The sequence below is a fragment of the Eretmochelys imbricata genome, chromosome 8, assembly GCF_965152235.1.
Source record: "Eretmochelys imbricata isolate rEreImb1 chromosome 8, rEreImb1.hap1, whole genome shotgun sequence".
In the NCBI taxonomy this organism is placed as follows: Eukaryota; Metazoa; Chordata; order Testudines; family Cheloniidae; genus Eretmochelys; species Eretmochelys imbricata.
The window spans coordinates 92,901,226-92,925,221 of NC_135579.1; the positions used below are offsets into that span (position 1 = coordinate 92,901,226).

Here is a 23,996-nt window from a genome sequence, read left to right on the forward strand (position 1 = left end):
GTACACCTGCTTTCTCCAGCCAGCCAGGCCTGATGCCTCTACTGCTTCCTTGTGTTGTTTTCTCCTTCCTTGGGACTGTGCTGCATATGGGTCTTTCTGCAGGTCAGCTGTTCCCATGAATACAAAAGGCAGCCCTGCAGAGAGCTGTGTGGCATAGCAGAGCGTGTGAAGAAGGTTGGGGTTAATCAGAAACAGCTAAGCACCAATTCCCCTGCTAAAGTTGAGGCTGAGGAAATGTCTGAAAGTCAGGCAATTAGTTGATTAGCTGTGATAGGTGAGGGCTATGCTGGAAAGCTGTTAAGGACTGTACTTTCCATGGGGAGACTGCGGGAGGTGCGTGGGACTGGAACTGGAACTGAGTCAAAACGCTGTATAGGAGACAGGGCTGTATAGGACTGTCAGTCCTGTACTCCTAACCCCCCATTAGCTCACAGTCTCTCCTTCAGGATTATTAGGCACTCTGCACATATGATGCGTGAACTCGGTGGGTAGAAACAAGAGACAAAATTACAAATTCAAATGAGTTCCCTCTGCCTGGCAAACTATGCAGCTATGTTTTATCTCCCCAGTGGCTGTTACCCATGTATGCATTCGGGAGACAACAGTACTAGCAGGCTGTAGCTCCTGAAGGAATAGGGCAGTGGGACAAAAGTGATGATGGTAAAGAAAGTACTTTAATCTCTAAGAGAAAAGATACATCCCATTTTTCCTTGGCCATAGACATTGCTAGTAACCTCGGGTGCAGCTCGTGTGATAGTATATCAGCAGATTACGTTTTTTGTGCCAATCACGATTATAGGCACCTTGACGTATTTTAACACTCCAGCTAGGGGGAAGAGCAGTTTGGCACTGTCAGCCATTGCTGTGATTTAACCTTGTAATGGCTCACTTCTCCTGATACCGCTTTTGAAGTCAGCTTTAAAACAAACTAGATATTTCTAGCTATATGCACTTACTTATTTTTAAAAATATTCTTTGCTAATAGATATTTGACTCCCTCAATCTGTATTTTTTCTTTCATTGTAGGGTTCAAGTCTGTTTTAACACCAGCAAGCATCACTGACTTCAATGGGATTCTTGTCTGGGTAAGGATGCAAGATCAAGCTCTTCATGGATGTTTCACTTTTATCTAGTGAAACAGCCTGCATTGTTGCTCTTGATATTAGATTTGACTACAACTGTGCATTTTTTAGTTCATATTTTACCTGTTGGTTGATTGCACACTGACAAAAAACCTACATATTCCGACAATGACAACTTGCCCCGAATCAGGGTGGTATACAAATACGTTTTTTTTTTTTAAATTTGAAGAATGTGTTTATTCTGTTTAGGATAGCTAATGTAGCTATATACAGGACTGGAGATACAATGAATTCGTCTGTACATTTATGTAGAAACAGAAAATGTAAAAGCCAAACAGTGACACTTGGTGGCCAGTTATGTAATTTACAGCCTCCTCTTCCCCCACCCCCACCAGAATATATTTGAAAAGGTTTAAAGACTAGATGAAAAATTATCTATTTCCCAGCCTTGCTATCACATTTGGTAACTTGGTTGATGTTAATTACAATACTATGCACTTCTCTGGCATTTTTCCAAAAACTGAAAGCCACACTACATATATAATTAAGTAAGCCTCACAACATCATGTGAGGTAGATGTCATGGATGCACATGCTAGAGATTAACGAGTTGATTTACCTAAATTCAAGTAGTGAATCATTGGTAGAGTTGTGAATAGGTTAAGAATCCTGATTCCCAATACCTGCTTTAACCACTAGACAACATTGTCCCTCCTGGTCTTCCATATGTTCTCTGAAGTTGCCCTGGCAGATAAAATCCAACTTCCCTTTGAACCAAACTCTGCCTAAATTGGAAGCTTTGATATTGTCACCATTAAAAAGGCAATGTCTTGTTTTGGCCCCAAATTTGACCTACTTTGAAGTTCTTATAATCAGATGAAGACTGTTTTGCATAGCTGAATTTTTTCTGTCTTTATTTCTACAAACTTATTCCACCACTGAAGACAAATATGTAATTATTCTGGTGTGAAGGCATGTCATTTGACTGGGGCCAGGAACTAATTTCCAGTCTTTTACCAGACATCCTACAGGGATCTCTTTCTTAGCTGTTTGGTGTGGCAACAAGGGATCCCAGAATCTGCAGTCCGTTTGTACTCAGCATTGCCTTGTGTGTGTGTTGGGTAGCATGAGGAGTGGTCTTGTGATTAGGACTCTGCTTACTTGACTAAGACCGAACTCAGTGAGAGAAGCACCAAACACATCCACAGCAGCTGCAGGAGTTGCATATGTTGTCTGCCACTTGTTGAGTATCACTGTTCTAAACAGGAACTGGAGAGTGGTTCATTTTATTTTTGCTTTCAAGCCATAGCTTGGCACTTTTTTGCTATAATATAGCAGTTCCCAAACTCTGGGCTGCTGGAGGTTCATGAAACATTTGGTGGTGATCTGAAGATAGCAGTTGGTCATGTGGTACTGGGTCTCCTACTTGCTTCCAGCTGAGAAAACAGATAGGAAAGATGAAATTCAAATCAAGAGAAGATGGCCTAGATATCTTCACTTATGTGAACCCCACCTCCCCTCAACATAGTATAGTACCATCTTTAATGTATGTAGCTACACAACACCCCTGTGAGGTAGGGAAGTACAGTTAATACCATTTTACAGATGGGGAATGAGATAAGACTAAGCGACTTGCCCGAGACAACAAAGGAAGTCTATGGCAGAGCAGGGAATTGAACACAGGTCTCTCAAGTCCTGGGCTAGTAGGCAAACCTGGAGACCATCCTTTCCCTCCCATTAACAACATCACAAACTTCTTTTTTTCAAAAAGAACACAACACATATTGCATTAAAGACAAGAATAAATGCATGAAATTCTTTCCCAATATTTCTCTCCCTCAGGTAAGCACCCAAGAGTGTATGTGATTTTGAATGGGAGTAGAGGTGATTTGTGAAATTGGAATAGAAGGGACGGTAGATAGAGTTACCATTACCTTACATGGGCATTCCTTGCAGATTGGGAAGGATAAATGTAGCAGACGAAACAGTTATCCCTTGCCCTCCTCCCTGTCTAACTCCCACAGGCCACTCAGGAAGGGGCTTCTACAATGTTGGGGAAAGGAGGAGATAATGCCACAGAGCCAAAATTCCCCCCATCCCTCTAGACCCCTAAGACAGATGTGCCAAATTTGTGTTCCCTCCACGGAGAGAGGTAAAGGGGAACAATCTGTCTCACACATAGGAACCTTACTAAATAAAAGGCTGCTTCCACCCAGAATGTTCCGACTACATCTTTGTGCTTGTACCTTTTTGGCCTGTTGGAGGTACAGCAGCAAAATAAATTATTAACTTTTTCAGGAAATGATCAACATGGATCAGCTGAATGAAGCACGGCCTGATCCAAACAAGTGTTAAGAGATCCATCTGGGAGCACTGCAGTAACTTTACAATTATAAAATATTTACACCTGTACCATATTTCAACATGCTATTTCCCCTTCCCCCCTTCCCCCCCCCAACCCCCGGCCTTCTGACTGTAGCCTTCCCTTCTGTTCCTTCCCCTCTTTTGGTCTGCTTGTTCCCCTCAAATGGCTTGTCAATGCTCATATCTACACTTTTCTATTTCTGGCTTTTTATTTACTTTCTTGTTGATATCTCTGCTTCTATTTTGGTGCTCATTCCTTCCGTATCTTTTTTTCTGTGTCTGAGGTCACGAATGAAAAAGAATTTGATAGTTTCAGCCTTGTCCCTAGCTGATGTTAGTTGACTTCACAGAACTGCTTACATAATGTAGGACTACAGTCACTATTTTTAATCTTTCCTATGCACTAAAATTTGATCATTTGCGTCAGTGACAAAAACCCCATCCTCTGGGCACCAGCCTGATCTGTGCAAGTGCTGGTAAATTATTCTGCATGACACGCAATGGTCTTTTAGTGAGATTCAAAGGGGGCATAGAGACAAACAAACAAATCTAAGTTCCCAATTTCAAATCGAGACATGTTTATGTACTGGCAACAACATTCAGCACTTTGTCCCTGATCCTGCAAAAGTTTATGCACATTGTTAACTTTATGCACTGTGTAGAACCAATTTCCATTTAAATCAATGGGACTACTCAGTGCATAAAGTTAAGTCCAAGAGGGTTGATTCCAGTCTTTGGTGGAACAGAATAGATTCCAGAGCAACACACATTTCATAAAAATGGTTTTTACTTTGGCTCTAGAAAGTTTGGAAATATTCCTATTGTTGTATACCACCTTCCTACTTACTGGAAAAGAATAACTCTAAAAGGACACTTCCTTTCAGGAAATGAAGTTTTGCAATGTTACCTTTTAACAAACTCATAGCTCATACTAGATTGGGACATAGAAGATGGCATCATTTACATAATGAATACATAAAATTGGCATATTTCTGCCAATTTGGGTTCAAGATTTCATCACTCTTGCACACCAATGTCTTCATCTTTTATTCTTTTTAAATATTGTGTCATGAGTTTGCTCAAGCATTTTGACCATATTTTTATCAATGCTTGAAGGTTCCCTTGATATAGCCTATTCCAGGGAGTGAAATAGCCAACTTACCAGCTGCAAGAGAGGTTGCTGTGGGGATCTATTCTAGTTATTTATTCTAATCTGTTGTATCAATATTTCTAACAAAAAATGTTTGTGGAAATGTATTATTTTCATGGCAAAGGCTCCAGTTGCTTAGATTTTACCAGCAGGCTGGTATGTTGCAAATTAAATGGATACTTTTCTTGCTTGCAACATCCACTTCCACTGACAGCTGGTACGTCATGTTTTGCTCTTGCATGGAAACCAGGTTAATAGCTGCCCTAATAGCTAAGATTTTGCTTTCAAGCAAAATACTGTAAGGCCTGCCTGTGTACATAGCAGTCAGCAGTCTCCACTCTCATTTCCCAGAATGGAACTAGGTCACATCTTGGACACATGAGAGGCTCTTTAATACAAAACTCCATCTCCAACATAAAACCTGTTGGTTGCCATTGCGCTGACCTCGACCCAAAGAATTACCAGGACAAGTTATTCCACATTATTACACTTTTTGACCCTAGTTTTGTTACCTAGGATCTTATTTAAAAACTCTGATGTAGAAAAGTAGGAACTAAGGTCTTGATATTGCCTGTGAGTGACTTTACTCATGTGAGCAGTCCTGTTGGTTTCAAGTGCCTTGGTTTACTCAAGTGAGTAAAATAACTCAGGCACATAGGTTTCTGTAGGCTCAAACCATAAGATAAAAAACAAGAAGTCCATCACTGTTATCACTAGTTTCTTTTGTTTGTATCTTGGTGGTGCTTAGAGGCCCTAATCAAGCATCATCAGGACCTTTTTGTGCTGGCTGCTGTACAAACCTGTAATGAAAAAGGTAGACTGTGCCCTAAAGAGCTCACCATCTAGATTTGTGCCAAGACACACCAGGTTAACAAAATAAATAGGAGGGCTGGGAAACTGGAGGATGAAGCAATAATAAAACAAGCATGTTTTTGCATAATGTCCCCGCTTGCTACCCACCTACTGGTTATCAGCTGGCAGTCATGTTTTAACTGTTGATTTGGTTTTAATATACATACCACTTTACAGGGTTTTCCTGTCCCAAATCTATGTATTCAGAGTACATTCTGTAGTAATGAGAATGAAGATTTGCTTGCCTCTAACTATACCCTAGTGGAAGGATGGTATTTTATTCTAAACCGGCAGCTAAGCAATGAAGTGAAAATGTAAGAGGGAAAATTGAAACCAGGAATTCCATTCTAATATTATCAATTCCAAGTGTCTGCTGGGATCAAAAAAGGGGGAAAAGCAAACCTTTCTGCCCAAAGAAATAATGAGGAATTTATCATTCCTGTTCCTAAGCCTGTGAGGTGTTAGTTATGGCATTAGCAGTTACAAACCACTCACTCAGCCCTCGCAACTTTCAATTAATGTCGCTCGCAGAAAAGTCTGTTTTTTCTCACATACTCTCTTATAAGATTTTTATTTTATTTTATTTTATTTTACATTTTGTTTGTTTAAAGAGAGGCAGCCTTTCTTCTTTACGTTCAAATTAGTTCAGATCCAGCTCAGGTTACTGGCAATCAAATGTGACCACAGTTTGTGACCCAACTAAAATGGCTTTAATCGTTTTTGTCCAGTTCCCATGTGGATAGGCATCCACATCTCAGAAACACGATCACAAACAGTAACAACTGACAGCCTTGCTGCCAATCTTAGCACAGAGCCCACTGCTTGAGCAGACATTTGAGGGGCTGGGAGCATGAACTACGGGTGACGGGTGAACTGGGAGCATGATTCCTACGGGTGAACTGGGAGCATGATTCCTACGGGTGATGGTATCTTTATGTCAGAGTTGAGGCATATTGGGAGAGGAGCACGGGGGAAGCTTGCATAGCCATTGTCTGTGCAATGTCTGTTCCATAGATAAACAGACTTCAGCCTCCACAGCTGTCAGTCTGGCACCTTTCAAAAATAATTAACTCACATTATATATCTTATACACACAGCTATGAATAACAAACTATAGATATATACATTATACACAGACTGACACAGGTATGTGTAGATGTGCACAGCCACACACAGGTATGTAATTTGTCATCATTATATTTATAATGTTCAAAGTGGAGGGCATTCCTAGAGATTAATAACTAACAAGGAGAGCTGCGTATTGCACTAATCCCATCTGGTCATAGGGAAGTGCTTTGTTTGCCACATCAAAACTGTTGTAAGGAATGTCACTCACAAGAACAATTCAAAATACCATTTTTTGCTGTGAGTGCCATTATACTGTTACATTGCTGACATTTTTCCCCATAAGTGTCAGGGGGGCTACTCAAGAGCTGAAAAATCAAGCATGTGTTTAAATGCTTTGCTGGATTAACGCCAGAGGGCTCAGCACTATGCAGGATTGAGCCCTTAATAGAGCTTCTTATTAATTTTTCTGCTTTGCTCATTAAATTGTAAAAGAACCTTACAGGAATTAAAATGTACTCTTAGACTAGCTAGACCTTTTCCTGAGGGGCATGTACGAGAAAAAGGGACAAATCCCCTATGAAGATTACAGGTCTATCAGCTAAAATTCTTCGGGGTAATTATTTCTTCTGCTGTAGACCAAAAAAACCCAAATCACATGATTAATTGGACTGTGTGCTGCACAATCCATTTAAATAGTTATGCAATATTAAGCTATCACAAGTGTCTGGCAAGTATTAAGCCTGTTTCACCACAGTACTCTAGCTAATCTCATATCTACACACTAGATAGGCTACTACTGTATCATATGATCACAATACTAGTACATGACCTTGATCAAGTTAATATTTGAAGATAGTAATGCAATATTGCAGTTACATTCGTGTATCTTTTTAATCATGTTAAAAAAAACCGTTAAAATTCTAGGGGACCCTTGGGGGATTGAAAAAAGAGCTAAGTTGCTTTATTTGAAAAGAGGTTTCTTTCCTTAGTGGAATTTAGACAACCTAACACAACCTTGACATTAGGCAACCCAGTTAATAATTTACTAAGCTGAAGCCTGCCTTAATGAATTGTGTGTGATGACCCCACATCATAACACTTCTCTGTCAACTGGCAGAAGAGAGAAGACGACTGACTAGCTATTAAAGCCCTTCACATAACTATAAAAGTAGGAATGCTAAGCCATATTTTATGCAGACCTTCGGAACCAAGGTAAGAAGAGTGCATAAGAATGATTATTGTGGTCTTTTATAGTAGAGTAAATGTTCCAGGTAAAAAAGATCCGTAGCATTTTAACTATCGGAAACCCAAACTTAAATCTGTTTTTGAAAAGGGGGAACTTTGGAACCAACCACTTCCTCCTTCCTTGCAGGATGTCGAATATTTTTAATTTGCTTGTGGCCAGGTGTAATATGTACTGTGAAATAGTGATTGTGTCCAATTGCTGAAACTTATGGTTCTGTTTGCAGCACAGTACAATCAGCTTTTGCAGTGTATTATTTATGTGCATCCCTAGCTGCTGGTTTAAAAGCACTGTACTTTAAACACAGCCACAGCTCATGTATCACAGGGGTTTAACCCTGAGATAATGTGGTACCATAAATTTGAGCAAGTTTAAACTTCAGAGGTCTATGTTAATTCTGAATAATGTCAGATGCTCCTAACAAAAAGCACTAATAACAGTTAACACTTTTCATCTACACAGTGCTTGTCAAACTTTAATTAATGCCTTTAAAACACCCCTGTGAGTTGAACAAGTATTGCATGCTTCAAATTAAATAAAAATTGCATATGTGAAACTCAGAGGTTAAGTGACCTTCCCGAGAGCACTGAGGCAGAGAAAGGATTAGCTTTTTGGGCTCTCCATTCAATGCTCTAACAACTAGTTCACACAATTCCTGTGTGCACTCTTCTTAACCATATGCAAGGCACAATAACAGCTAAACGCTATGGGTCAGATTTTCAGAAATAGTTCAGCACACACAGTTAAGGCTAGTTTTTTTCCCCAAAGAGCTCTGCTTGCATTTAGACCCCAAAATATGAGGCCAGATTGTAAAATAGCTCAGCTCTCTCGAAAATCTGACCCTAAGTGTCCTATTGGGAGCTGCTGGGGACTGAACACCTTTGAAAATCTGGTCCTTATTTAGGTGTTTAAATGGGAGCAGAATTCGTTTGAAAATCTGGCCTTTAAGGACATGACTTTGCTCTCTGAGAAAAGTATATAAACATAAGGATCTGATTTCAGAAAGGGAGACCCTCCAAACAATTTTTGAAAAGGAACAACTAAACCAACCCATATACACCTGTAGCAAATGTAAGATTTGACATCAAGCACTATATATCAACATCCAGTACAATTTTTGTATTTTTAATATAATAGTCTTCAAAGGCTGTCACAAGCACATGTAGCATAAAGAAGGAGTTCTAGCTCTTCTCTAGTTGGGAAAAGTTTTACTTAGATAGTCTCACTATCATCTCTTTTTCCCATTAAAAGGGATATGGTCTGATTAAGAATCATGGCCCAAATTTTCTCACTTAGGTTTGTAAAGTTCAGCACTTAAGTCTGTAGGTAGGTACCTAAACAGCTGTGGTCTGATTTGCAGTAACGCTGAGCACTCGCAATTCCCAGTGAAGTCAAAGTGGATTGTAGAACAACACTGAAAAATCAGACCATGCTTTTTAGGACCTGAATGCACATTCTCATGCCAAACTTTAGGCACATAGATTTGAAATTTTTGGCTGATATTTTTAAAGAATCAGATTTCATGTCCAGGCTGTAAATAACACTTGAAGTTAATAAAACTAACCTTTTAACCCTCTAATTTATTGTCACACTGGTTATCTTGTTTCTGGTCAGATTATAGTCAATTTCGCTTTTAAATTCTACCATAAACTTGAAATACTTGGACTGCAAACACTGCAGTGTAGGACAATATTTTAATTTAGTTAAAGCTGAATCTCTGATATGAAACTATGCTACCACCAAGAGGTGCTAAGAGTAGCACATCTTATTCTCTCTTCAGCAATAAGGATAAATTCTGCTCTCGGATCTTGACTCTAATAATCTCCTCTTTTACCATCCCCCTTTACCCCGCCCCACTAACACAATGGAACTTCTGGAGTTATAAGGTGGGCAGAATATTTGAGTTACCACCTTTGAGTTACTATGTAGTCTTAAGAATAGAATGCTTTCAGCCCTAACCAGGTGGGGTAACATGAATCCTGAGAGCACTTTAGAACTTGGTTTCCATGTGTGACAGTTTGATACATTTAACTAGTGACAAGTCTAAGCCTTGAATATCTACAACCAAGGCAAATCCACAACTTCCTTTGCAAGCTTGTTCTCTTGCCAGACTATTCTTATAAAATGATTCCTAACCAACCTAAATTTTCCCATTTGCAGCTGGAAAATATAGATAGGAACCACGATAGTGTGAAAACTCACTTTACATAGCATCTGGACTAAGTAGGCTATCATTATGTGGTCTAAAATATCTGTTTTAAAATGCAGATACCTGTAATAAAGAGAACATTTTAAACAGGACACAAATAACTGAGAACACTTCAAGCCATTTAAAAATAATGGTGCTGACTATGGGATGTGATTAACTCTTTCAGAAATATTTTTCATCATGTAATGAGTCTAATTCTGATCTCATACCAGCATTATATCTATTGACATCAATGGGGTTATTCCTGATTTATGACAGCATAAACGAGATCAGAATCAGGCCCAATGTATTAAATAAATGCACATATCAGATACATTTTCCCCACAGAATAATAAACTAAGAAAATAGTTTACTGTAAGACAGATCCTCAGCTGGTACAAACTGTCAAAGCTCTACTGATGCCCACATGGAGCTCTCCTATTCACACCAACTGAGGCTCTGTCACTGTATATTTGCCACTAATGGTCACTAAACAATTTACTGCTCTGCATCTTGTTCTACTGTGGTAGTTCTTCGCAGAAGGCCATACAAAATATCCTGGGCCTGATTCTGATCTCAGATACACCAGTATAAATTAGGGAGTAACCCCTGTGAAGTTAATGAAGTTACACCAGAGTCAGAGGAGGATCAGGCCCTGTGTTTTGGCAATTTCTGGGAGAAGACTTAGCATTCATCTGCAACCCATATGAGAGGCCTTGGATTGTCTTGTTTTGCCTCTAATGTATACCCCCAAATGGGTGGCTGACTCTGGTTTCCTGGTAATTTTCAGCAATGAAAAGACAATCATTACCAGTTTTTCACGTGTTAAAAATAAATTAATCTTAGATTAAGAATATAATTATTTTTCCCCCTGATTTTTTTTTAAATTAAACTTTCTAGTGGGATAGAAATAATTAAATAGAATAAACATTTCAAGACCAAATGGGCCAGCAGCAATATGGGGTTAGCAAATAGAAGAATTAACCTGCAAGGTTTGGGCATTAACTGTTAATAGGTATATTATGATTCAGTTTGTAGATTAGTTTGATAAACCTGGGGGACTGCAGTAACAAGGACATGCGCATCTCAGTGACAGACTATTTCCCTTGCGGCATTCCAACTCTTTTCCCTTTGCTGGGACCTATTTTAGATGTTGGATTTAGTTCAAGTTAAACAGATGGCAGTTGTGTTTCTTTTTTTAAACCAATGGTTTAAATTACAAATGGGACACTCAGGTCAGAGATAAGGATGCCTCTTATCTCCACTCACTTTTTATGGGAGTAGTCTGGCCCCATTATCCACAGCCCTTTGCACTGCTGAAACCTACCCAATTCTGGGATCACATTTCCATTTTGAAGAGAGATCACTACAGCAATCCAACCAGCTTCTAGAAGATGCTTCTCTTTAACCTGCTAAAACACTTAGACTAGAATTAAACCTCCAAGCGCAGAGCTCTAGTTACAGTACAATAATGTATTATCTTTATGGTGCCCCAGCCACTTCCACCAGCACAGCAGCTTGCAGACTCCACCTTAGCCCATGGCTGGCATAATCGACCCCTTAGTGAGTGGTTTCAAATATCACCCTGCATAAAGCCAGCCCAGATCCTGCAAACACATATGAGGTGCTTTTCTCACGTGAGCAGAGCCACTTCAGTGGGACAACTCACCTGAGTAAGGCTATCCATGCCCGTCAGTGTTTCTAGGAGCAGAGTCCAAACATCTCACAGGACCACTGAGGTGAGCAATAATAATCAACGTAAATTGACCTTTTTAAAATGACTTTTCACCTGGTTGCAGTTAATACCTCTACGATTAGGAAGCTATTTGATATTCTTGTATTGAACACTAATATTGAACCTTGCCTCTGCATCAAACATATTTTGCATCATTCACGGGGGCATAGTGGATTGTTGTGACGTTAATGAAAAAAAGCACATCTTGAATACTAAATACTGACTAAAGTCATCTTTCCATGCACTGCACACAAGTGACTTATCAAGACTGTCCCTGGTTTCCTTTGGGCTACAAAAGCAGCAGAAAATTATCTATTGATTAAAAAGGGTTCATTCTTAACTATGACAATGAAAGGTAACAAAAGAGGAAGAGGAGCCACCGGAAGGGTGAGATGAGTTAAGTTACTGATTTCCTTTCCCAGTGATGACAGTTTAATTTCTATATTAATGGGTAGTGCACTTGGCACAGATTCCTCCGTTTGGAAAGGGTGTGCTTTTAGTTGCCCTTGCATAAAGGCGGCGTACCTGAATGCTGCTCACATACTACACCATACCTGGGATATGTTCCTCCTTCCACTGAAGTCAACTGGAGTTTTGCTGACATTGACTTCAATGGGAGCAAGAACAGGCCTGTCTATTTTTCAAAAAGGAATTTTGTTTCCCATTGGGGCAGATCAGTGAGCAGCCCATTGCTCAATGACAACAAAAATAGTTCTTCCTCCTTTCTCACAGTGATAGATATCCCCTTTGGTTTCTAAGATCCATTCTAGAATCCATTTTTATATAAATAGAACTAGACTGAACCTTGGAAGTTTGTAGAAATATCACTGCGAAAGGAACTGTGAAATGGCAGCAATCAGCCTCTTTTCTTACCTAGAATGTATTGTCTGAGGATGATCACAAGATCACAATGCTTAGAGGTAGATAAGTCTTATTAGATCACAGACTCCATTATTTTGAAAGGGAAGTATATAGTCTTACAATATCTCATGTAGACATATACGAGAAAATTTATATAGGAAAATGTGCTTTTATACCCATGTATTAAAATAGATTTTTTTTTAAAAAAACCCACCTTTTGACTATAAGTGGTACTTTTCAGTCTGTCCCTGTCAGTATCTAGTCATCTTGTGTAAATAATTACGCCATGTACAACTCTGGCAGTACAGAACCCCAGTGTGACAAGACAAAATTCATTACCTGCTTGGCAGTCAGGCTGAGACCTTTTTTTCCCACCTGCCTTAGGGATATGGGATGTATAATTGTAATTAATTGTAACGGGAACGAAGTGTCTAAATCTCTTACCCGGCTTTGGAACTCACCACTTTATCACTCAAAAATTACAAAATCTATCCCTCCTGGAGCACTTGTGGTACCTTGGAGAAAGCTTAGGCTCAAATAAAGTGGTTAGTCTCTGAGGTGCCACAAGTCCTCCTTTTCTTTTCGCGGATACAGACGAACACGGCTACTACTCTGAAACCTATCCCTCCTGGCTGACCCAAACACTTCTCTTTGTAGCCACTGAATAGGAGATTTCTCTTGTTTCACTCTCTAGAAAGCCCCCAGCCTTCTTTCCCAGAATGTAGGTGCAAACATTTCTGTGGAGGATCAGAAATGCACCCTTTGGGGATGGATTCTGACATCTTTACACCAGTATAAACCTGGAGACGTTCCACTGGCAGCTTCAGAACCGGCCCTCAGTCTTTGACTCTGCCAGGAAAAAGTCAAAGCCGTTGTAGCTGTGGTCAGAGTGGTCCTCCTCTGGATAATTTTGTACAATCTGAAGAATTCCAAAAGGAAGGGCAGGGCAGGGAAGCAATGAAAGCTCTTCAGATGTACTTTTAGTTTATTTAAAATGTGCTAATTTCTATGGACCTAGTCCCCAAGTCAAAAGAAAAAGACAATCTAGGGGGTTGAATAAGCCACTCTAATAAGGATTACTAAAAGCCTACACATACCCACTTTCACCCACCTCCCCAAAGGGCATGGCTGGCCTTTTCTAAGATGCATATCCATGGAAAGATATTAGATTTTGTTTCTACTGCAGGAAAGCTGTTTTTATAGCTAATGGAGATTATTACAATATACGGCCAAATCTTGCAAGCCCTCCGCATTCTGAGTAACCAGTAATTTCAATTAGGACTTTTATCTCAGTAAAGCTACTGCCATTCTAGTCTGGCCTTTTCTTTTGATGTGAAATTTGTCATACTGGATGAAATACACAATGAAACAAAATAAGATCTTAATCTTGCAATTGTCCCAGTGTGGGTAGGTGCCTGAACCGTATGGAGCCCCTTTGAAATCAAGAGGCCTGTATAGGTGCAGGGATGTGCCTGTGAAGAACAACTTGCAGGCTCAGGACCAAGAAAGTTAACACATTAATCTTATTGTGGCGAGATCAGATTGCAGGAGTTAGAGAATTTTCCATCTCACTTCATTCAATAGGTAAATATCACAAGAAGATAAATAACTGCTTGCTTGGTAGCACTATATTTAAATTCCTTTGCTTTATTTACATATTCTTGGGGTGTCATAATGAGGGATCATTATCAGATTGTCATCTGACTTTCTGATTTTTAAAAAAATGTGATTCCCATGATGCCTTGAGTATAGTGGCTAGTATTTTCAGTGTCTAAACATGATATTACACTTAATGGCAGCTCCTACTAGAAAAAAGCTTATCACTTGATGAGTTTATGCACCCATTTGTGCAATGACTCAACTCAGGAATCAGGACTAATATTGCATGACAACACAGTAATATCAACGTCGACCATTTTCTCAATGGCATAAACTCTGTTTTTCACAGGTTTGCTAATTTAAGTCAGCAGAAGATGAATCATCTGGGAAAAGACTATAAACATTTGTCCCAGAGGAATCCTATCGTAAGTTCATTATTTTAAAACATATTTCAATATAAAATACCAAAGCAGTTTATACTTGTTGAGGTTCCAGAGGTCAGGTGAGCTTTTCAGAATTTCCATCAGTTACGGTCTGGGAATGCTGGGTTTCCCTTGACTCCATAGCTCAGTTACATAATTAGAAACACATTTACTCTCTGTTTTTGTATGAGACAAAGCTTAAAAAAGTGAGTGCCCTATTACTTTTCAAACTGAAGGCTGATACATAATCCAATTAGAATTATAATATATATTATATATAATATTATAATTAAAATATGCAACACGTGTAAACAAAGGCTATGGTCTCTGGGGCAGATCCTCAGCTGTCATCGTTCCATCAATGGAGCTGTGACAATTTACGTCAGCTGAGGATCTGCCCCTTTATGTCTAACTTTGATGAAATAAGAGCTTACAAGTATCCCCCATGAACCACGTTGGGAGCTGGGATATGTTAATGAGCTGTACCACGTGTTTTTTAAGTCACATTGAGTTAAAATCTGTTTACCATGAGGTCATTTTTCAGGGCTGCTGCAGTTGTTTGTCGTTCCATTTTCCCTACCTTGGGCTTCTGTGTTGTCAGTATCTCAGCAGCTAAGCAGGGTGCAACCTGGTCAGTGCTTCGATAGCAGATCTTTAAGGGAAACCCAGATTGCTCCATGAAGTGGGGATGGATTTTCATCAGGTGATAGTCTTCCTTCTAGATACTGCTGAACTAGCATCATTCCAGAACGTTAAGGTGGTCTATGCTTCTGGAAAGGTCTGCTCTGATGAGAGGTGAAACTGAGAGCCTCACCACTTAAAACACCCATAGTAATTTTTTCAAGAGAACAGTTGTTCCCAGTGACTTGGACAAATTCCAATGGGGTAATCAACATTCTATCTTAAATTATTTTGTCACTTAAATGACTGTGGTACTTGAGACTTCGTTATGTTGCTGTGTGCGGTTATCCCTCTCCAGAGGTGGCTGCATTTCAGTGGTGGGTGCAGCAATTCATATCTCACACAAAGCATGTACAAGAAAGATGCTGTGCACATTTACAACAGCATGACTACAGAAGGAAGAGAATTTTGTCAATAGTTTTGTTATTTTATTTTTTTTAAATGTATTCTTCTTAGTTACAGATCTTTGTCATGCAAAGAAAAGAGTTAATTTAGATGGTGCTGATTTCAAACATATTAACTCAATGATATGATAATTTTAGACTATGCCGTGGCATGAATACCTGGATTCATGCTCAGTTGTTTTGCAGAAATACATGTTGGGCCTGGCTCTTTTTTCTTGGAAGAGATAAATTAATAAAAAATAACCCTATGCCTGATTTTTAGGTATGCATACACCCTAATCAGTTCATTCCAATATATTTAGGGCATTGCTGAGGAAGATGGAGGAGAATAATAGTGGCAGTGGAGGGCCAAAGAAATATTTGGACTACTGAGGCAGAATTTAGGGCTTTGAGTTCGCGATAATGATGAGCTACCAGGAAAGAGGCATGATCTGCTGGTCGGATCACATGACTGGAGGCCAGGAACCCCTGATTTCTAATTCTACCTCTGACACTGATCCCATCTCTGGCAATGGACAAGTCACTTAACTTCTGCGTGCCTCATTTTCCCCATCTGTTGTGTGGAGATGATTCCTCACATGGCTTCTTGTGTAGTGAATGTTTATGAAGCTGTTTGAAGATGAAATGTGCTATTAATAATGATTAATAAACTGAATATGTCAATCAAAATATGCCTCTACTAGAAATGTTTGATTTTTTTTCTCCTTTAGGAAGCTCTCAGACATTGGCAACCTCCTTATCACAGTGATTTAAGCTGCCCAATCTGCCTCCATACAGCTACTTTCCCAGTAGAAACCAATTGTGGACATATGTTTTGTGGTAAGTTTTCCAGATTAGCATGCACAGTGCTTGTGTAAATGAGTATGTACACCACACACATTACTGAAATCTCAGGATGTGTGTGTACTTGTGGGCCCAAGCGTGAGCCCACTGAATCTATGGCAGTTCTGCCACTGGGAGTAGGATCATGCCCATCTTTGTTAATTTGAAATCACTAGAAAAATCAGCAATAACATTTGCCCGCTGCCTTTACATGTATGAGGCGGTGAAAAGGTTTGAAATACCCATAAAGTCTTGAGGCAATAAACAGGCAACAGATACCTCTGTAGCCAGTCTTATATTGATCAGTTCCAGTGGAGTCCATGGGATGCACAAAAGGGTAGTAAATACAGATTGTAATATTTATGCAAAAACAAAGAGTACAAATCCCGCATTCCTATAATGTTAAGGTTATGACTTTAAACATGAAGAAGCTAAGAAATGTAAAGATCAACTGATAATGTTAATTTATAATGTCACATACATTGCACATATGGGGTCCAATTTTGATCTCAGATCCATCTATACAGCTCCCATGGAAGTCAGCTTGAATTACACCCATATATCTAAGAGAACAATTGGTCTCTCTATGGGTATACTTTTAAAATCCACAAATCTCAATGGGATTGTTCTGGTCACATTTACACTGGTATAAAATTGGAGTAAGAGAGATCAGAATCTGGCCTAATATGTGCCATGAGGTGAGTTAAGGTTACTAGGAGAGCCTTAACTTCTGGATGTCTTGACTTAGGAGTGTGTAAAATGGTAACCTTAATGTTACATAACTACAAGCTTTTATATTTTCCTATTTTTTTTAAAGTAGAGGGGGAAAAAAGTTTAAATATCAGGGTAATTCCTCAGTGCTTAACTGAATTTTTATGCTGATGTAAAAATTGACATCAAAGGAGTGATGCTGGTATAAACTGGAACCATCTATGAACTGATTTCATGATGTACTTCCACTTTTGCACAGGCAAAAAACATTGTGCAACTATTCTGCTCTGGCTGCGTAAAGGGGTCTTAAAGCAGATGCAAAGTACATTTAAATTACAAGATTTAAGCTCCTTTGACAGTACCAGAACAGTATAGAGAGACTTTAGTGTAAATGAGAATAAAAGCATCAGACACTAACGCTTTGGCAGGGGTTTGGGGGGAGGAAGGACACACCATAAGCATATGCTGAAGAGAGTTGTGGGACCATCTTCTCCTAGGACATCATCACATCCACTACTATGTGCTTAGGAAAGAAAACAGATCTCAGCAGTAGATGTGGGTAGGTGCATGGAAATGTGCTGGAAGATTTATTTTCTATTTGGTTATAGAACGTATCATTGTTCTATAGATCACCCTGCACAGCTTGTTCAAGAACACTACCTCCATCTTCACAATAAAAAGCACAGTGCAAAAAAATAATTTATAAAAATCAGGGAGCACTTCCTAGGAACCAGCCATTATACAAGAGTCTGCATGGGAATACTTCAGGAGTCTCCTTTTGTGGGTTGGGCTGGTGTACATGCATTGCTTTATAAAACACACATGCACACAGAAAAAGATCTTGAATTTAATCCAAGTCAGAATAAATGTGAAGAAAATATATGGCCCCAAACCATGCTTCAAATAATATCAGACAAGCTGCATTATACAGATTTTTCAAACGAGGAGAAAGACATAGCAATGAAGAATAATATTATCGTCTTTTCCTCTTCCCCAGACTTATTTCCCTTTCTTTCCTTAGACTTTGTTTTCCTCCAACCGTATAATCGTTTATTCTTCAAAACCATGATCCCACCCCAGTGTCATGCACATATTGTAAAATACCTGTATTTCTATAGAATCGGCCCCTGCACAATGTCTGCTTTTCATGTCTTAAATGAATACAACTTTAGGGTGGGATTATCAAAAAAGTGCATCGTAGGCCTAAATCTGCCCTGACTGAAGTCAATGGTGAAATGCCTCGTGGTTTCCATCAGAACAGGATTAGGTCAATGCTGAGCACCTTTGATGAATCCCACTCTTACACAAAGTTTTATTTTTTTTTAAATATGGCCATCCCCTAGCTTTTCAAGCAGATTAACTGGAGATTTACAGAAAAGTCTGAATTTATTAGTATTGGTAATTCATACAGTTCGTCCCCAAGTTTTCATTTTGAACCATATGTTCAGGAAGTCAGGAGGAAACCTGATCTTGAACCAATATTTTTTTTTCTAATTACCAATAACCACAGAGCATTTCAATGAAGCCCCATGAACTCCCTCAAAAACAAGTGTAGCAAACTTGATTAAAACAGGATTTGCTCTAATTTATGAAAACACACGGACACACAAATACTTGAACTTCAGAGGGGTCTTTCCCTTCCTGAGATCCTTTACAAAAGGTTCAACAGGTAACATTTTTAATTGCCATGGGTTGCTTTTTTAAAAGCCATTGGAAAGCTAAGGTTTGATCATGCATTGAGATCCGATTATCTTCAGGAGGGCTTGGCATGAGTAAAGCCATCTGCCCACCTGGATCCTAGTGCAGGGTAAGGGCCAAAGCAGCTTCTGCATCCAACATGAAGTTTTTTCTATCTGAGCTTTGCACACATGAAAGCTTGGAGCTGGGTGCCAGGCTGCCTATATACGTACAACATGGGGATTTCATAGAATCATAGAATCATAGAATATCAGGGTTGGAAGGGACCCCTGAAGGTCATCTAGTCCAACCCCCTGCTCGAAGCAGGACCAATTCCCAGTTAAATCATCCCAGCCAGGGCTTTGTCAAGTCTGACCTTAAAAACCTCTAAGGAAGGAGATTCTACCACCTCCCTAGGTAACGCATTCCAGTGTTTCACCACCCTCTTAGTGAAAAAGTTTTTCCTAATATCCAATCTAAACCTCCCCCACTGCAACTTGAGACCATTACTCCTCGTTCTGTCATCTGCTACCATTGAGAACAGTCTAGAGCCATCCTCTTTGGAACCCCCTTTCAGGTAGTTGAAAGCAGCTATCAAATCCCCCCTCATTCTTCTCTTCTGCAGGCTAAACAATCCCAGCTCCCTCAGCCTCTCCTCATAAGTCATGTGTTCTAGACCCCTAATCATTTTTGTTGCCCTTCGCTGGACTCTCTCCAATTTATCCACATCCTTCTTGTAGTGTGGGGCCCAAAACTGGACACAGTACTCCAGATGAGGCCTCACCAATGTCGAATAGAGGGGAACGATCACGTCCCTCAATCTGCTCGCTATGCCCCTACTTATACATCCCAAAATGCCATTGGCCTTCTTGGCAACAAGGGCACACTGCTGACTCATATCCAGCTTCTCGTCCACTGTCACCCCTAGGTCCTTTTCCGCAGAACTGCTGCCTAGCCATTCGGTCCCTAGTCTGTAGCGGTGCATTGGATTCTTCCATCCTAAGTGCAGGATTTAGCTATAGATGCTGTCCATTTTCAAAACTGAGCGTTTGCACAGGCCAAAAAGAAATAAGGGCTGTAAGAAAACAAACTGCACTCAAACAAAAACAAATGTTAAACATTGCAGCCATTGTTTCAGAAATTGGGGTGAGGCTCCCTTACAAAAAACAAACAAACAAACAAACAAACCCCAAAACTTTTGGGCCAATTTTAATATCCCTAAAGCATTTCTGTTATATAACATCCCTAATAGCTGTAAACTTGATTTCATATGCACCACTTAAAACATTATTTCTCAGATAGCCACCCTTCTGAAGCATGATCCTAAAAAAGAAAGTATGATTACTGATTTTTCCTAAATTATGGGCTCCCAAAGACTTGATATTATAGGGTTGCTCATGAGTGCCCACCGGCTGGTACAGGTTATTTTTAAGAATAAAGAGAATGAAAGTGCAGTTCAGCTCTATAAAATGAGAATCAAAAATGGCATTTTGGGGTTCCACAGTTATTTTCACTGCTGTTCATATCAAATCTGATCAGTTTACAAGTTAAAAGATTTTTTTCTTACGGTCAGGCTGGCAAGCAGAGCCTGGGATCTGAAAGTCAAGCTGGGCTCTTTCTGGGTTTCGGGCTGTTATATCAAATACTGCCCTCGGCAGCGCTTGTGCAATTGCTCTATCATCAAACTGTGGCCTGAGTTATACCTGTGCAACCCTTTGTCTTCAGTGAAGTTGTGCAGGTGAAACTGAGGATATAGTATAAGGACAGAAGAGTTGCCTCGATGGGCATACAATTGGAACTTACCCATTCTGTTGACGAAGAGGACAGAGACGAATCCAGCAGTTCCACAGAGATGACAGCAATAAAGAGTAGTAAAAAAATTTTTAGTCACTAAGAGGCAGTTTCTCATCCCCTTATTCACGGTGATGAGCACCTTATTCCAAAAGTGGCCCTGTGGAGGTCAATGGGGCTCCTTTTGGAGTCAGGTCCTATTCTACTTCAGAGTCTCACCTGAAAGAAGCAGATATGTCTCTGAATACACAGAAGGAGCAGTGCCATTTTTACACCATCACTTTTCAGAGTGGCGTCTAGGCAGATATAATGGGAGGAAAAGGGGCTATTAACTTAGATGGCCTCCCTGTAAATCTGCTTTACCTAAATATTCTCCAGATCATGCGCCTTAATATAACAATTTTGCTTTTTGTAGGTTCCTGTCTAATTACATACTGGAAACATGGCTCCTGGTTAGGAGCAATAAACTGTCCTCTCTGCAGACAAAAAGTAAGAGTAATTTCTATTCGATACATCTGCTTTTTGACAGTTAGTGAATTAAGAGCAGAGATATCAAGGGTAATATTTGTACAGCCTCTTATTTTCTAGCATCTCAAAACCCATTTAGGCTGGAATAGCACTACAGTCATTTGCCTCTGTCATCTGAAGCCTGTCCGATCAGAGAACGCTGTAAAATATTAAATGTGCCTGCCCCCCCACCCCCACATAGTTGTTGAATCTCTGGCATAAATATTTCATAAACCCAAGACAGAACTTCTTATCCTCATCTGACCCTTGCCAGAGGCTGCACATTATATTGAGAGAACATACCCTCCTTTCAGAAGGAGAGGGTTTGCATGTAGGAAATGGAGCCACTGACATGAAACTTGGAGCCAGGCAAAGGTCATTGTGACAGAAATATTGACAGGCATAATAAATTGCAGAAGAGTATTTTTCTTACTGCTCCAAGACCCGCATTGCTTTGCATTCAGCTGTATAGTTCTAACGCTCATTTTTGTTTTCCCTGGGAAGGTGATTCTTCTGTATAATGCCTCTGGTGAAAACCAACAAGATAACCCAAGCAAGTGCATTGTACGTGACATCAGAGATTACAACAAGCGTTTCTCGGGACAACCTCGACCTGTAAGTGTGGATATTTCTACATATGCTTAATTAGCCCCGTACCAAGCTGCAGTGGGTTGAAAGAGACTGAGCAATGTGAAAAGAGACTGAGCAAACTAATTTGTCAGTATAGGAGTTCCATCTTTGGGTTTTCACACTGTTTGTAGCTTTGTAAGGAAGTCGTGCCAGTTACAGCAAGGCTCAACGTTCCCATTAGCCAGGTGCCCCGCGGCAGGTGCTTTTGACCAGCGTGCTTAGGTCCCTGCTCAGTCACTCTGGAAGGGAGGGGAAAACAAGTGGGGAGATTAGGCAAGGGAGAAGAAACTGAACTAGAGATGGGCCAAACTGGAATATGTGGCTCAACTTTGAACCCCAAGATCTTAGCTTGCGTATAGGGGTTCATTTCTAAGTCAGATCTAAAACCAGAAAGGAGTTATCATCTTTCTGTTTGGATGTGGCCAAACTCTCAGGGGTGAAGCCAGCATGGCTGTTCACATCGCCTAGGGTGTAAACTATCCACTGAGGCCAAAATCCCAGCAGGTCTGGAGGCTCAATGCGCAATGGGATGGCTGTATAAGATGAAGGCTAGACGTACATGTATTCCATAAGTCATGCTCATTTCTTGCTAGACAACATATGTTGCCTGCCCTAGGCAGCTCTTCCTTTCCTCCTGGTGGAGGGCCTGCTAAGGGCTACAGATCCTACTTTAGCCTCTGGGCTGGAGGTTATTTCTTCAGGTTAATAGTTTTCTTTACTTTGTTAAACCATTCCAATGACCAAGGGAAAATCCAGATATTATATTTCCTCTTGTATATTTACTCCAGGCATGGATCAGTACATAGTTTATCAATTTAATATATTAAAAGGGCAACAGAGTGGAGCAGGAGCTAGCGGTTGCCTGTACCGTATGGAAAAACTGGTTATCTTAAAGGGTCACTGGGTATCTTGGTATCATAGTACCTGATATTGCCAGTAGGGTCTCAGTCCTATGGTCCCTCTTTATATTTACCTCCCCATGTCTGGAGTTTTGCCTGAGAAAAGACTGCTGGATTGGGCTGCCAGGGCCAGATTTTCAAAACAGCATACAGTCACATGTTGAAGCACTTAGCACCCACATTTTCAAAAGAGATCAGCAGTCAATACAGCAGTTATGGTTGGATTTTCAAAGGGCACAATACCACACATAATGCATTGTTTTGAAAGTCTAGTCTTTTATTCTGGTATCTGAGTGGGAGCTGAGCTCGTTTGAGAAGATCTGTCTCTGAATCCTGGAAAATAAGTGAATAATGTAGCTGGACTTGGACATTAGAGGTAAATCTTGCAATTAAGAAATTTTAGACTAAAAACATTGATTAGAAGCTTATCTGGTAACCAAAAAAGCTCCATGTATTAGAGTTAGAGAAAATAATATCACTTCATAACCTAATGCAACTGAATATTTAGTTTGCAGATTACCTTTATGACATGCCGCTACTCCTAAATCTTGCCTTAAGAGGAATCTTCACCCTGGGCGGTCTCGTTTGGATCTTCTTCCTAAGAATTGTTGTTTGCTCCTTTGGGACCATCATGTGCTTAACTTCCCGATTTGACGTGATGCATGAACCTCTTTGTGGAATCCTTGCAGCAGCCGATGACCTAGTTGTCATTTTCCTCCTTTTAATTTGCATGTTTAACATTTGCCAGCAAATGGAATCAGAAGGTATAAATATGGCAAGTTCTACAACTCAGAGCATGCTGTCGGAATCCTGATAAACTCAAACTTCTACTTCTTCGTGAGTGTTCATCATATTGCGTCAGGCTTCTCCATGACTCTGGGGGCAGCATGGGATGGATTGATTTTTGAAGAACATTCTAATGTTGACCTATAGTGGAGTAAGACTCAGTACACTTGCCATGGCCAAGTGATAAATTTGTGCAAATGCTCACAAGGCTGTTTTTAATACAGCTACGTATCTACTAGGTTCCTGCAAGGTGAAGCAGCCTTTTATGTGACTTCCCTTAACATACAAGACCTGAAATGACAGAGTCCGGGAGCTATGTGTAACCCACACACCTCCTGGGTGTGGTGTTGTGTCCTATGTAGTGTCACCAAGACCACGTAGAGAGAGATTAATGAGTTTGCTCTGCAGCCTTAGCTAAGAGGCATATGGCTTTTAGCTCATACACTAGTGGCTCATGCACTAAGCTCCAGAGGTCCCAGGTTCGAGCGAGCCCACTGACGACTGGGGTCTGTTGGCATTACATAT

At 40.1% G+C, this 23,996-nt stretch overlaps 1 protein-coding gene across 1 annotated transcript; it reads left to right on the forward strand.

The window, feature by feature from the left end:
- Window positions 1-14,515: 14,515 nt before the first annotated feature.
- On the forward strand, window positions 14,516-23,543 carry LOC144269470 (E3 ubiquitin-protein ligase RNF170-like). The gene is made up of 5 exons (XM_077825168.1): window positions 14,516-14,566; window positions 16,359-16,467; window positions 21,065-21,138; window positions 21,661-21,771; window positions 23,194-23,543. Exons 1-5 carry the CDS (start codon window positions 14,516-14,518, stop codon window positions 23,497-23,499), a joined length of 651 nt encoding a protein of 216 aa, XP_077681294.1. The 3' UTR covers window positions 23,500-23,543.
- Window positions 23,544-23,996: the final 453 nt, after the last annotated feature.

What these genes read in the sequence shown, in the direction of transcription:
- LOC144269470 (XM_077825168.1), top strand. Translation starts at nt 14,516, where the DNA reads ATGAATCATCTGGGAAAAGACTATAAACATTTGTCCCAGAGGAATCCT. An exon ending in GTCCTCTCTGCAGACAAAAA is followed by an intron (nt 21,139 to 21,660) that starts GTAAGAGTAATT and finishes TTCCCTGGGAAG; the next exon opens with GTGATTCTTCTGTATAATGC. An exon ending in TCTCGGGACAACCTCGACCT is followed by an intron (nt 21,772 to 23,193) that starts GTAAGTGTGGAT and finishes CTGAATATTTAG; the next exon opens with TTTGCAGATTACCTTTATGA.